Source organism: Pogoniulus pusillus, chromosome 3 (genome assembly GCF_015220805.1).
Source record: "Pogoniulus pusillus isolate bPogPus1 chromosome 3, bPogPus1.pri, whole genome shotgun sequence".
NCBI lineage: Eukaryota > Metazoa > Chordata > Aves > Piciformes > Lybiidae > Pogoniulus > Pogoniulus pusillus.
In genome coordinates, this window is record NC_087266.1 from 5,063,822 (window position 1) to 5,078,826 (window position 15,005).

At 40.9% G+C, this 15,005-nt stretch overlaps 1 protein-coding gene across 4 annotated transcripts in view; it reads left to right on the top strand.

Annotated features, from left to right (window-relative positions):
- Positions 1–15,005, top strand: part of SYTL2 (synaptotagmin like 2) — a 69,258-nt gene that overhangs the window by 12,929 nt on the left and 41,324 nt on the right. For all 4 annotated transcript variants that reach the window (XM_064169120.1, XM_064169110.1, XM_064169127.1 and 1 more), the window contains exon 2: positions 7,102–7,552. In XM_064169120.1, the coding sequence (XP_064025190.1) occupies positions 7,452–7,552 (101 nt within the window). In that variant the 5' untranslated portion in view covers positions 7,102–7,451. The remainder of the gene's footprint in view (positions 1–7,101; positions 7,553–15,005) is intronic.

The following is a 15,005-nucleotide window of genomic DNA, read 5'->3' on the forward strand; positions in this document are numbered from 1 at the left end:
ACCCCCAAACTCACTTTTAAGAGCAGAAAGGTTACTTGTAAGTGAATGAATGCTTTATGGGATGATGATGTATACAGATGAGAGCCACTTGATCACCCAGACCTACAGGTTCAGCTGAAGGAACTGGGAAAATGTGTAAGTAGCCGCCAAAAGTGTGGAATTGTCACCTTCTGTCCCTTCTAGAAAATGCTGCCTGCAGAAGGTTCTCTGTAGTAAATCTACTGTGCAAGGAACACTTGAAAAGTAATTTAGCAATGTAAATTTTGCCCATTTTGATTTTTTTTTTTTTTTTTTTGCATGCAAAAGGAAATCTTGTTAATTTGGATGGAACAGCTTGACTGAGGATTTGCTGTTTGTTTTCTGATCCTGTTGATAAACTTAATGTCAGCCACAGCACACTACTCCAACCTCTTCCTTGCCTTTCCCTTATTACATTCCATCTATATACACTGCATAAAAACCTGAAAATCTAAACTATGCTTTTAGTACCTCCTAATGTGATGTCTCATAATGTTTGGAATGCAGCATTTGAATTAATATTCCCCTCTTGTACTTGAGAGAAAGCAGCAGGTGGGGCAAACAAAGCTCTCTGTAGGGTAAACCAGTTTGTGGACAAGGTTCTCGTTCTGTTAAGACTTCTGTTCTAGTAAACTGTAAAGTCTTCCTTAAAGGCATTGAGGTGTGTAACTGCCTGAGAGGTTTTGAGAAATTGCATAAGATAAAATTTCTGGGTGAGTGCTTATCCTAAAGCATTTGAATCATAGAATGAGTCAGAGTTGGAAGGGACCACAAGGATCATCTAGTTCAACCTCCCTGCCATGAGCAGGGACATCCTACCCTAGATCAGGCTGCCCACAGCCTCATCCAGCCTGGCCTTAAACATCTCCAGGGATGGGGCCTCAACTACCTCCCTCGGCAACTCATTCTAGGCTCTCACCACTCTCAAGCTGAAGAACTTCCTCCTCACATCCAGTCTGAATCTTTCCCACCTTCAGCTTTGCTCCACAACTTCCATTTGGAGGTTGAGTGACTTAATGTGTGTGGAAACTACATTTTGGATCTGTTTTCTGTTTCTTTTATTACCAAAACATAGTGATGAGTTACATAAAACAATTTCTGATTCCTGTTTATTACAGAGATTAGAAGCTTTTAATGAAAGGGAACATTTTTGCATGGTTTCACTTGAATTTAAGGTTTAAGGGAATTAAAAAAAGACCAAATATGCCAAGACTCGCAAATGTGAGCCAACAGCACATGACAGCCTTTCTCCAGAAATCAGCCAATGTGGTTTTTCTGCTGATTTCGTGATTTAATCAGCCTGATATGAATTTTTCAGTCCTATTTTGAAGCTTGGGTCGAAAAACTTTCCTGGCAAACTTCCCACTGAACCTCCAGGGGCACCAAAGAAGCTGATGAGACCTCTCAGCTTTTTGTTCAATGAAAAGGAGCCTTTAAGAAAGGCAAAAAAATATAAAAAAAGAAATCAATTCTTTTGAGATTGGAGAGGTAGTAGAAGTTTATAGACTTAACCAGGTTGGAAGAGACCTCCAAGATCATCCAATCCAACCTGGCACCCAGCCCTATCCAGTCAACTAGACCATGGCACTAAGTGCCTCATCCAGTCTTTTCTTCAACATGTCCAGGGATGGTGACTCCACCACCTCCCTGGGCAGCCCATTCCAAAGGCAATCACTCTCTCTGACAAGAACTTCCTCCTAACATCCAGCCTATACTTTCCCCAGCACAACTTGAGACTGTGTCCCCTTGTTCTATTGGTGGTTGCCTGGAAGAAGAGGCTACCACCCACCTGGCTAAAACGTCCCTTCAAGTAGTTGTAGACAGCAATGAGGTCACCCCTGAGTAGTGAGTCACATGGAGGAAGGTATTGATTTGTTTGGTGTGGTGGTGTGTCGGTGGTTTTTGTTTGTTTGGGGGTCTTTATTTCATTTATTAACCTTTTAATAATTTTTAAATTAGCCTTAGTGTTATATCAGGTGCTATACTCCAGGCCAGCACTTTTTTACCTTCTGTTCTTGGAATTAGTGCTGTCTTGTGCAGAAAGCTAGCCTTGCAGTAATGTCTGTCAGCATGTCTTATGAGGTTGGCCAAGCCTACTACACACAGAAAGAGATTTATTCTTGCTTTTGCAGACTGAAAATGACTCCAGTTTCAGTTTGTCACTTGCATAGTTTCAGTGACTAAACACTTGGTATATCAGTGAAAAGTGATTCAGTTTCACAGAATTAATCAGGTTGGACAACACCTTTGAGATCATCAAGTCCAACTTGTTACCCAACACTATCTAATCAACTAAACCATGGCACTAAGCATCACATCCAGTCTCTTTCTAAACACTTCCAGGGACACTGGCTCCACTACCTCCCTTGGCAGCCCATTCCAATGGCAAATCACTCTTTCTGTGAAGACTCCAGTCTCCCTCCAGCCTCCTGGTGCGGCTGGAGACTGTGTCCTCTTGTTCTGTTGCTGGGTCACCTGGGAGAAGAGACCAACCCCTACGTGCCTACAACCTCCTTTCAGGTAGTTGTAGAGTGCAATAAAGTCTTCCCTGAGCCGCCTCTTCTCCCAGCTCTATATGGATGGTAAACATTAAAAGGAAGTGGAGGAACCCAACTGATTATTGCTAGATTTTTTCTCAGCTGCTTGTCCAGTGAGATGAGGGGCCAGTTTTTCAGGTACTCGGATGTGCCTTGACACAATTGTTAGCTTTGCAATGAACCTAGAGTCTCAGCTGTGCTGCTTATGACTGAAGAAGCTTTAGATCATAACCTAAAGTGGGAGGAAAACCAGTATGATAGCATGTAAATCTGAATGTGGGATGTGTGCAAATGGATTGGCAGAACAAAGTCAGGTAGGGCTCTCCTCTGAGAGCCAGGAGGATAATTTACTCCAGCTAAGACAGTCATACTATGTATAATAAACATGTCAAAACATAACTTTATGAACTGTGGAACCATACTGTATGATATATACCAAAATTTAAAAACCAAACTGTTAAGAGTCTGCCAGGATAGAAGGGCAACAGAGCTGGCAAAGAGTGTAGAGAACAAGTCCTGTGAGAAGCAGCTGAGGGAACTTGGGTTGTTCAGCATGAGGAAAAGGAAGCAGAAAGGAAACTTTATCACTCTTTACAATTACCTGAAACAAGATTTTAATAAGGTGGTGTGACAAGATGTAGGACAAGATAAATGGCCTCAAATGGTGCTGGGGAGGCTTAGGTTGGACATTAGGAAAAATTTCTTTACTGAAAGGGTTGTCAAGCACTAGAACAGGCTGCCTGAGGAGGTGGTTGAGTCATCATCCCTGGAGGTAGCTGAAAGACAGACGTGGTGCTGAGAAACGTGGTTTAGCAACAGACTTGCTAGTGGCAGGTTAATGGTTGGACTTGATGTTCTTGAGGGTATTTTCCAGCCTAAATGCTTCTATGATTCTATAGGTGGCATCTTGTACCTGATTGAAAACAAGGTGGAAGTGCAACCTGAGTCGCAGAAACTGCTCTTGAAGTTACTGTGATGGTTTGGGACTTATTCGCCCCTTTGCTCTTATGAAATCACCCAGATGAGACTGGAAGTTAAGGAATGATGCTTTATATTCACAGCTACCACAATATACACACAGGTATTTACAATATAGCACAAATATATATGGCTATATACAGAAATATAGAAGTTAAAGGTAATACAGAAACACAACAGCCCTCCCAGAAACCTGAGTTGGCTCCCAACCACCCTTCCACCTCCTTTCCACCCCTCTACCTTATCCCAGAGTTTGCCTTATGTTCAAGGTGAGGTTGGAGGATCAGCAAGGGGGAGTTAGAAAGCAGGATTAGTTACACAGAAGACTACTGTGCAACAGAGACTCGTGTGCACTGACTCTCCTGCTCTGTATTATCTATGTTTTGTGTTCTTGTTTTTATACATCTCAGCAAGCCTATGAGTGAAGTAAACATCACCATTGTTTCATTTTCACAGCCTATAATCTAATTTCTCATTAAAATATTCCAATTTGCCTCAAACTAGCACATTATGGTAGCCAGGAAATTTAGCAGTAGTGCAGCTTGCTATGAACTTCCACAGTGTGTGTGGATGCTGAGCAATTGCAAACTGTTCTTTTGGGGATGACTGGTTTAGGGAACTAGTTATATTAGTTTATATGTTGTGAGACTTTGAAGCTTTCAGCTGGTTTTGTAAATGGTGTCCAAGTATTTATTTTAGACTTTTTAAAATGAACCTAGTAGTGTAGCACTCCTTTCATTCTTTAAACACAAGGGCAGGGTAAGATATCATTCTTACAGCAACTTTCTTAAGACTAGGTTGACCTGATGCAAAAGACTCACCTGATTTACCATGAATAGATCTTGATAATTCCAGTTCAGAGCTGTCTAGGTTTTGTGGTTGCAACATAAGCTTCTCTGCCTGCTGGCAGTAGCACACATGCCATCCAGTCAGCCTCCAGGGCTTAGATTAGTGCTGTGGATGTTGACTGGTGTATCAGATGATGTGAAAGGTTACCATGTGATTGTCAAAATGGAGATCCATAGCTTTTCATAAGATAGAGTGCTGTTGTAGATCTTCAACAAGTTTATGTTTGTTGGTAGCCTTATAGTAAGCACTTTTTACTTCTGTTTGATCATAAAACTTTTAATTAAAAAAACCCAAACAAATAAAGTTGGCAGACTGTTTGAGATACTGATACAGCAACCTCGTGGAATGAAATCACAATGAGAATGGTGGAGAAGATATATGGCAGCCAAATGTAACCATGTGCCAAAGGTTGCTGGGTGTTAGGGTAGTGCAGGTGTTACTCGTTAGCTTCCCTCCAGCTGCTTTGCACATCTGCAAGAAATGGTGTTATGTTTAGATGAAGCTTGCCCTTGACTAATGCCACTTGCAATACCTAGTTTTGATCTCCTAACTGGACTTTGAGGCCAGGGGAATGAGCACAATGACTACTTTAGTGATTAGATCAGTACAATGTCACCATCGAATCATAGAATCAACCATGTTGGAAGAGACCTCCAGGATCATCCAGTCTAACCTAGCACCCAGCCCTAGCCAGTCAGTTAAGACCATGGCCTAAGTGCCTCAGCCAGGCTTTGCTTGAACACCTCCAAATGCTCTTCTGTCTCTCTTGTCACTTCTGAGGATTGCATTTAAATTCAAGTTATTGATTTATTTTTCTCTGGCTTTATGTTATCCATTTTGCTGTAACCCTGAGGAACTGACTTTACCACAGATAGAACTGACTCCCCAACCCCCTCCACCTCTTTATTCCTCTGAGGCTTTTTTGAAAGAAAGATTTGTCTTTGACAGCTGAGATTGCCTTCAAAGTGCATATTCCTCTAGAATCATGGCCTATAAAGGGCAGAGGTAAACCATTATTTTAAATTGCTGTTTGTAAATGCAGTTTGGTTTGGATAAAGCAGTGAAGTTCATGTTGCCACTTGACTACTAATTCCATGTACTCCAGATGGCTATGTAGAATTCACATTTATTCCATAAAGAACCAACCAGCTTGGAAGAGACCTCCAAGATCATCCAGTCTAACTTATCCCCCAGCCCTGTCCAATCAACTAGACCATGGCACTAAGCGCCTCATCCAGTATGTTCTGTAGGATGTTGATTTTGATATATGGGGTTGCATTCCTGACATAATTATATACTATTAGTGGCAAAATGTTACAAGTAAAAGTTACATTTATATCTTGTGAACTTAGTTGCATTGCAGCCTGTGGTGACCGTAGACCCTTTGACTTCCCTTCCAAAAGCAGGGGCTAGTACAAAGGAAAGGGAAATGACTCAAATGGTTACCTTCCGCTTGGCCTCAAGGTGACTTTAGTCAGAACGATTTAGCAGTTCTGACTCCAGTCACTTTAAAAGGTTTACTGGTGCATGACCTTTCACTGAGGAGAGTTGGTGGAGAGACTATTTTGCTTAAAAGTCTGTTACAGAATTTCCATGTGAAGAGGTTCTGAGGAAATAAGCTCTTAAACTTGTTTTTAGTCTGAATACCATGTGAGAATCTTTTATGACCATTTTTTTTTTGCAGACAGAACATGAAGTTCTCCAGGAAGAGACGTTGCACCATTTGTAGACATTCCCTAGTCTTGAACTGGAGCATGCAAATCCTTCTAACATTCTCAGCCTCCCTTCAGCTCATTGCTGCAACATGTTACAATTGTCAGGGTTCTGAGGTCTTCCTCAGGGCTTTTCCTCAGGGCTTGTGCTACCTGCTGACTTTCTGATCTCCTGGAAGGGGAAAGGAGTCTTTGAAGGCTTGGAGGTGTGGAGGGCAAGGCACACAGTTTGGTAGGAGTGCAATAGGGTCCAAAAGTTCAACGTTTTTTTCCTGATGGGATGGTTGTTTTGTTTGATTGGTGACTTGCCAAAAAAAGGTGTCCTAGAAATGTGCTAGGATAAGTAAAGCAGCATGGCGAGCTCATGAGTTTTAGCTTAACTGGTTGTGGGGTTTTTCCTTGAAGTCTTCTGTTCTTGGCTTTGATCTAAACCAATGCTGACAGAAAGTGAACACCATGGATGCACACTGGGCTGCCTCATTCTGTCAGCTGCATTGATGTGACTCAGAGCTGCAAGTAGCAGTGGATTTTTCTTCTGAGACACTTGACTCTTGTCTATCTGTGTATGAGAGACAGACACAGATTTCTTGTGTGCCTTTGCATGCACTGTCAACTTGTGACTGCACTGTTGTTTAAAACTTTAAATGCATGTGATAAGTATTCTTGGTTTAGAAATTTGGTTGTATTTTTTTTTTCTTTCCACTTCCCTCTACTCCAAATTGTTCTTCTGATTGTAAAAAACAACTCAAAATTAATTTATTTTAAAATGTTGTCATTTGAATGTGATCTTGTTCTGTGTTTTAGAGTGTGAGTTTTCATAGTTGAAAGGAATATATTTTCATGGCCACTTTGTTTAGGAGGCCTGCAAAACAGGTTTGACTCAAAGTGACCATTTGAACTTCACAAAGTAGTTTAATCACACTGAGAAACTTGTTTCTTTTAATTAAAAATGCATACATAATCTACTTTCCTCATATTACAGCTTGTTCTTCCTTGTCTCTTTTTAGGGGATGTTTTGTTTGTTCTTGAACACTGGATCTGCTGGGTCACTGAACTGTTACTCCAGGAAGCAAAGCTGAGAAAACAACCTGAGAAGACAGTATTACCATGGCAAGAAGAAATGCAACACTTGCCCAAGAGTCTCTCATCTAGAGAAGCATGCACATATGCTACTGCTAAAAAAAGCAACATCTGAGGCTGCTTAAACTACCAACTATAACCTGGACCAATCTTCTCAGTGCCTGCTGAAAAAGGCTTCTCTTTTTTCCATACGTTTAAAGCAGACTACAAGACTCTCCTCTTCCTCAGGAATTAGGAATTTCCTTGACACTTTGCCAACCTCTACACACGTAACAAGATGCTTGACTTAAGCTTCCTAACGGAGGAGGAACAAGAGGCAATAATGAAGGTGCTGCAAAGGGATGCAGAGCTTAAAAGAACTGAAGAAGAAAGAGTCAGGTAAGGGATCTAGTGCCCTGGGTTGTCCTGGGAAGACCCACACAGTTAACATGCTGAGTTATTCAGAGCAAAGTGTAGATAAAAACAGTTGTTGCTGAGGGCCTCATTTATAGGCCCCCACTGTATAGGTGAATTGGAGATTTTTACTCTGAATTAGATTTAGCATAGTCTCTGGATGAAATGCCTCTACCACACAAATGGTGCATTACTGGCCAGAAGACTAACTGCTGATTTGGACTCTTACAATTCCCTAAGGAACCAAGCATGCCTGATGTGAATCTGGCTTGATTTCCTCAGAGACACATTCAATCTCCAGGTATCAAAATGTCTGCAAATTGAACTGAGTGTAGTAAGTGGGGTGAGTTGATTCAAAAGGAGCACTAGCACCCCAAATAAAGTCTGTATGGATTCAGTCAGCAATATGTCTAAATAAGGGTATACCTCACACATGTGGAGCATTGAAGCTGCAGCCTGGAGGAGGTACCAGCACTATGCTCCATTGCCAAGAGAAGTCCTTAAACTCCATGGTTAAAGCAGCAGACTGCTTTCTTTTCTTTGTAGTGTGGCAGATGGAGCATTGTGCTGTTATTCTGGAGTGTTTAGCATGCTGGAAGGTTTTCTTGAAGCACAGAAATGCACTCATGGGAAGCACCACTGGCCAGGTGACTTTGAGAAAGCCATCTACACAGGCATAAGAAGCAAATTGAATATTAGTTTCAGCTAATATAGATAGCTCCATGCTCAAGAGTGAGGATTTTAGTAGTTAGGCTTTTTTTTGCTGTGAAGGAAAGTATCTAGCAAAATTAAATATTTACAGGTCTCTTTAAGTAATCTTCTCTAGGATTCTTTCTCATTGCAATCTTCCTCCTGAAGATACATTTCCTATTTAAGTGTTCTGAAATTATTCCAACTGTGATGCATCTGTGATGCTTCTCTTCTGCTGACAAATGCCTTCTGGGTAGGCATACCCTATCCTGCAAATGAAACAGCAGCCTGCCACTTGAAGTTGTTTGGTCAGCATGTTTCCGAGTTTTATTCCTCTTGCTCTTTTAAATCTAAGGCCAAGCCAGTAGCTTTCCCTGGTTAGAAAGGCTTCTTTTCTGAAGACATTTGCTTCACAGAAGACTTAAGGTAAAATGGTTACAAGCAATGTTCCTTTTTTTTTTTCCCTCTTCCCACTGTTTTAATTCAACTTGAGGAGAAGATATTTTCTCCATGTAGTTTTGTGTCTTGCTTCAAAAGGCAGAAAAGTGAGTTTGCTGTAAGAGAATGGGCATTTTCTTTACTGTAGACAGAAAAATACTAGTTTTAGTCATAGAATGTTGTATCAGTGCCAAGTCTGAAAGTGCTCTGAGAAAGTAATTGTAGATGTGAGTTTGAAAACAGTATCTGGGGAAAGGAATCCTTTCTGGAACAGAAAATCAAAAAAGCCACTCTCAGTCATGGTCTGAAAGAGCTGTCAACAAGTATTTTTGTCTGAATAACTCTATAATTCTAGTTCAGGAGGGTGTGGTGGAAAATATGAGGGACTGCAGGTTGTAGCAGCCTGTAATCATCATGTTTGTTTCTACAAGGAAATGTCTCTTCTGGTTTTTGAATATTACAACTTCTGAGAACTGGAAGTTTACATCTGAAACTGATTTTTCTGTATACATGTGGCACATGGATCTTACATATTATATATTAAAATAGTACCTGTATTGTATTTCCAGCTAAGGAGATGCAATATGTTTTAGTTTGAGTTCTACAGCTTTGCAGGCTTGACAGATCCCAAGAGCTTTGATTGCACAAACATCACACCCTGACAAAGTGTTGTTTGTATGTGTATGTAATGGAAGCTTTTTAATGTGATCTCTTTTCTTCTAGAATAAATTCTGAGGTTTAAAGAATGTTCTAATTATGCCATGTTCATGGAGTGTGGACAAACTGGCAATGTGAAAAAATCATCTTTGAGCAACTTCCTAGTGGAATTTTACAAATCACCTGGTGGAATCCCTTTGCTGCTGACAGCTCCTAATGTTGCTTAGTTGTGGTAAAGCTGTGCTGATTAGACTAGCCCAGCACCCTGCTTTAGTTCTTGCCCTATACTGCGGGCCCATTTTTGTTGGTCTGAATCAGGCTGAGAGATTTAAGAACAGGATAGTTTTGTGAACAGTGTCTCAAAGGAAAGTAGATAGGGTCCTTTTCTTCTAATGGGCAAAAGGGTGATGACAGTTTGGATGACAAGAGAGTGCAATGCAAAGAAATGCATCCTATTTTATTCCTAGTGCAGGAAGATGCCTCCCTTTGCTCCATTATCCCAGGAGCTGCTGTCAGCCCCTGAATTGCAGTGTTGCTGAGGAGGGGAAAACTGGTAGAAAATGGAGGAGCTTGTCTGGACTACAAGCTATTTTTTTGCATACTACTTATTGCTTTTGTTGTTGTCCTTCTTCTTGTCCAGGAATCTCTGATATACTCTGCTCCAGATGAGTTTGGGTTTTCTTAACTCTTAACTGTTTTGTAGTTTAGAAGTTTGCAGTTTCAGGCCCTTTCTGGAAATAGTAATGTGGAACAGAAATGTATCTGCTTGGAAAGTTTTGGATTGTGGTTGGGTGACTGTCTGTGGTGGAGTGAGTGGCCCCTGGCACCAGCGTGTCTGAGGCAGAAAGCTGTTGTGGTCACCTTTGCCACAGGGTCCCTGCTGTGGCTGTGGACCCTTCCCAGCAGAACCTCCTGACAATGCTATCCTGGGCTGTCTTTGGGACTGTTTGCTCACTGTGTAAATTGAAGGAGAGTGATGATAAGGAAATTCTGATGTGGAGTTGTTTGTGTGGTGGGTGGTGACCATGTGCCAAACCCTTTTAATACATACATTGGTGTGGCACTGCCGAAAAAAGAAAGCTTCAGGGCTCTGATTCTGCTCTATGCTACGTATTCTAAACTATGTCAGTGTTCAGTGGGAGTGCTTGGCTCTTGAAACCCTGGTGAAAATAGTGTTTTGATTCTGGTCAACTTTACAGATATCCTTTAAAGTCACTTTACAATGAATTTTCTGTGTACTGTCATAAGGAAGGCTCTTTTTTGTTTCTTCAGATGGAATATATTTTAGGTATTGAGGTGAGATGAATATTTGTATTGGGGAACCAGACTTAACCAGTCAGTGAAAATCATATTCACTGACTGACCAGAATACTTCTAAAAATCCTCAAAAAATACTTTTCTGATAGATATAACAAAGTGAGCTTAACAATGACAAGGTTCTTGGTGGAGATAGTTTTGCACGTGGGTGCCAGCCCAAGTTTAAAGGGCCAGCGAAGATAGAGCTTAGAGATGCTGTGAAAACTACCCTTCTAGCTTCTGAAAATTTTCATACTCAGCCCCTAGGGTATTTTTTTCCAAAAGTTCTAGCAACTTTCAAAATTAATCCTCAGCATCCATTCAAATTATTGTAGAAGCTTGATAATGCCTGCATAGTTAGGCACCCATAGCAACTTTGTAATTATGAAGTATCATTCTTTCTCATTGCCATACAATACCTGGGGACTCATCTAAAGCTAAATTTCTGCCCCAAATACTGATTTTTTTGCCACCTCAATCTTTATAAATACCTTTTTATGTATAAATTTGCACTACTTCATGATAGAAGTTTGGATATCTGTGAATGAATGAAAAAATAATACGGGCTTACAGGCAAGGCAAGAGCACAGTATACATCTATGTGCTCTGTGTTCTGTTTTGATCAATAGGCAGAATGGCACTTTGTGTGTCTAATTGAGGTCTCCTGGGCTGACCATCATCCCTTCTGATCCACACTGCATTTTTCTGAAAGCTTGCTTAGGCTCTGTATCAGGGATGCCACAATGACTTTGTTTAAATGTAGACCTAAGGATATGTTAAGATTCTGTCAGAATCCCCTCTAGCAATGTGATTCTGAAGTTCTCAGGTTTCTGATGTTACCCTTAATCATTAGCGGATTCAGATTAGTAATAAGCAAAATGCAACTAATAAGATAACAAAGTCAACAGTTCCTGTGGAGATGATTACTAAAGTACATTTATAAACCCTGAGCTCACTTTTCAGCATAATTCTTGTAGTTTTTAGGTCATATGTGTGTCAACAAGGATCTTGCTTACAATGGAGCTAAGCTTTTTAAACTGAAATAAAGTCTAACCTTAGTGATGATAGAATCTGCATAGGTTATTTTAAGAGACTAAGAATTAAGTGTCTTGAATGCTTTCACTGTATCGTGGTTTGGGAGTTCCCCACACACACTAGGTTAACCAGACTCAGCCAGCTGGGAGTTAAAGAATGAAGCTGTATTTACAGCGTGCACAAATATACAAGCATAACATATGCAGATATTTACAATTACATTCAAGTTAAAAGTAATACAGAAATTTAAAACCCCTCCTGAACAGCCAGATTGCCCCACACCTTTCCACCCCACCCCTGATCTCAGAAACAAACAGATAAATCTTCGTATTGCTCATGTGATAGTTCTGCAGAGATCTGAGGTGAGATGTCAAAAGCTGACAAGGAGGTTAGAGGAAATGGTTAGATTGTGTTACACAGGCTTCATGCAAAGGAGTTAAGGCAAGATGCAACCAGACACACAGACCAAAGCAGAAGCAGTGAGAAGTGAGTGTCCTGTCTTATGTTTTGCCTATTTATGTCCCTCAGCAGAACAAATGAGTGATACAGACATCACTATTATTATCTTCTCACAGCCAATGATGTAGTTTCTCTCATTCAAATATTCCAATTAGCCTTAAACCAGCACACACTGAGAATTTGGAGAAGTCTTAGTGCTGGGAATGCTATTTGGCAGAACCTGTAAGTGAATGCATGCACTTGCACTTTCTAGCAGCCTCTGCTCCCTGCATTTAGGTCATCCTGTACTGTTGTCCAGGCTGACTCTAATACCAAGGGTGTATTGTCCCAGGATAGCTGTACCTTCATTGTGGTGTTTTTGTTGTTTCTTTTCCACAGCAGATATACTTGGGTTGTGTATGAAGAAGGGGAGGATTGGGGAACCTCCATACAAAGAGTGTAATAGAATGGTTTGCATTGGAAGGCACCTTAAAAGTCACACAAAGTGGAGTTTTGCCTTGTAAAATTTCAGTGGCTGTTTCCCACTCTCAATGAAGACAGAAAAATAACAATCTAATCTGCAAGTCTGACACTTATATTGCCTTATCTAATATCTTTTTACTCCTACTCTTGTGTGAGTGATACTACAAAAGGTTTATCTGGTCAGTGTTTGGAAGGTGACCCAGAACCTAAATAACCTGTAATATTTGTGTTGGTTTGGAGCAAATGAAACTGAGGATAAATTCCTCAGAAGTCTCTCTCCTTTTCCCTTCTCCACTGATTTGGAATTTCATTTTCAGGAGGGAGCTTTTGAAGTTAGTTTGTAGATAGGGTGGTGGTATCTGGCTCTTAAAAGCCTTTATTTCACTGCCTTTATTGGGGTTCTTTTTCCATGGGTTCAGAACAGGTGTGTGAGAAGGTAATTAATCTGACTCAAATACTACTTAGTTTGCCAAAAAATCCTGGAATGGGCTAACACCACATAGGCTCTCTTCTGTTGTGGAGGGGAAATTAGTTGTTGTGAGATGATATTTTCCCAAAATTATCAAAATTAATAAACAATATTATTCAGAACTTTCACCATCTCTGACCACTAATATTCATAATATTTCAGTTCTTACACGGTCATGGAAACCTTCCATGGATAATATCTAGATCTAGTAACAACCAGCAAAATATATAAACATTAATTGAACTGGAAGAGAAGATTCCTGCAGTCAAATGCTGCTTGTGGTCAATGTGCTGCCTGCTCAGTAGATGGTCTCAAGGAGCTCTTTCTGCTTATGGCAGAAGGCAGTGGGGAATTACAAAGAGGCATTTAAGCATTTACTCACAGATTATTGTTACCCGACTTGTGAGGCTTAGCTGCAGTCCAGGCAGTGCCCAGATGCTTTCAGGGGACTCTGTCTTGTCGGACATTGAGACTTAATTCTTCCCAGCTTCCGGGGAAAGAGGCAGACAATCTCTGACCTTGTTCTCCTGGCTTCTTCTGGATGATTTGTGTATATGTCCAGGACTGCTAAGCAGGACTTTCAGGTGCAGAAGGCAGATGTTGTGCAGTCTCGGCACGATGTCACACTGGCCACACAGGCCGATCACATGCAGGCATCCAGGGTCTGCTCCTGGTAACTTGCGGCAGTGGAGTTTAGCAGGCAAGCAATAAGGCAGTGTGCAATGGCAGTAGGCAACATCAGAGCACAGCAGAAAAGCAGGGAAGCAGAAGCAGGTTGTTTACCTGCATATCTCCTTTTATCAACGCGGGCCAAGATTAATTGCCCTTTGGACACAGAATAGCCACTCAGGATGGCAGTTAGCCAAACCTTACCATATTAGGCAAAGCCATAGGCTCACTTTTCCCTAATTTGGGAAAAGCACAGGCTTTGCACTAGGCAGGCACAAGCTAAGTGTGTGTACCTTGTTTACCACAGGACCCTGGGCAGGCCAGACTCAGTGGCTACAGGTTTTTTTGTGTCCTTTTCCTGTGCTTGTCTCTGGTGGAGCAGAAAAACATGGTAAGGCATGCATAAGCCTATCAGGCCTACCACAACACTTGTCACATCTTGTAAATTCTGTGGTGGTTTGTAATATGGACTATGAATAAGTTGGGTGCATGGCAGTGAGTTAAGAGACACTGAGGAGAGGTGTAGCTGGGCAGTTTTAGGTACAGGTATATATTGCTAGATGCCAGTTAAAAAAAATAAACAGAAGCCATAATCACTTCACACTAACATGCAAGGAACCAGTTGACTGGCTTAAAAAATATAAGATAAGCTGTTCTGGATTTGGTGATAGGAAAGTTGACAGGGACTGATTATACCAGAGCAGATTTCCTGCCTTAGAGTGCTACCATGTGATTTAGTCCACTATCAGATGTTTCAAATGGGGGAAAAAAAACAACCCAATTAATATGTGTGTAGATTTTCTCTTTGCTAGCAGTGTGCCAGACAGTCGCTTTCTGTGCCCAATTCAGTGTAATTCTGCATGTACTTAACGCCCTAATGGGATGAAAAATTTGTCACCTTGCCATCAAAAATATTTAACCTAGACATAGTAGAAAAATCATATTAAGTAATGAGGGAAGGCAGGCTTATTTTAAAGAGGATTTTAGAGTGAGTTCCTCTTTACTGTGTACCTTGGTTTTCTTGAGTTTAATGTTCCTGTAGAAGAAACAGGCTCTAGCTTTATTATAACTTTAGGCTGTTTCACTCTGAAAACTATAACATAATCTAACTGGTACTTTAACAGACCACTGAGGGACTCCAGGATCCATGCTTACATCATATGTAAAGCTGTTATTGCATTTTCTCTAATTGCAACCTTGGCAACAGAGCCTGCAATCTGAATCTCAGTCTGGATGTTTACTAGTTCTTTGGTCACCAAGAAT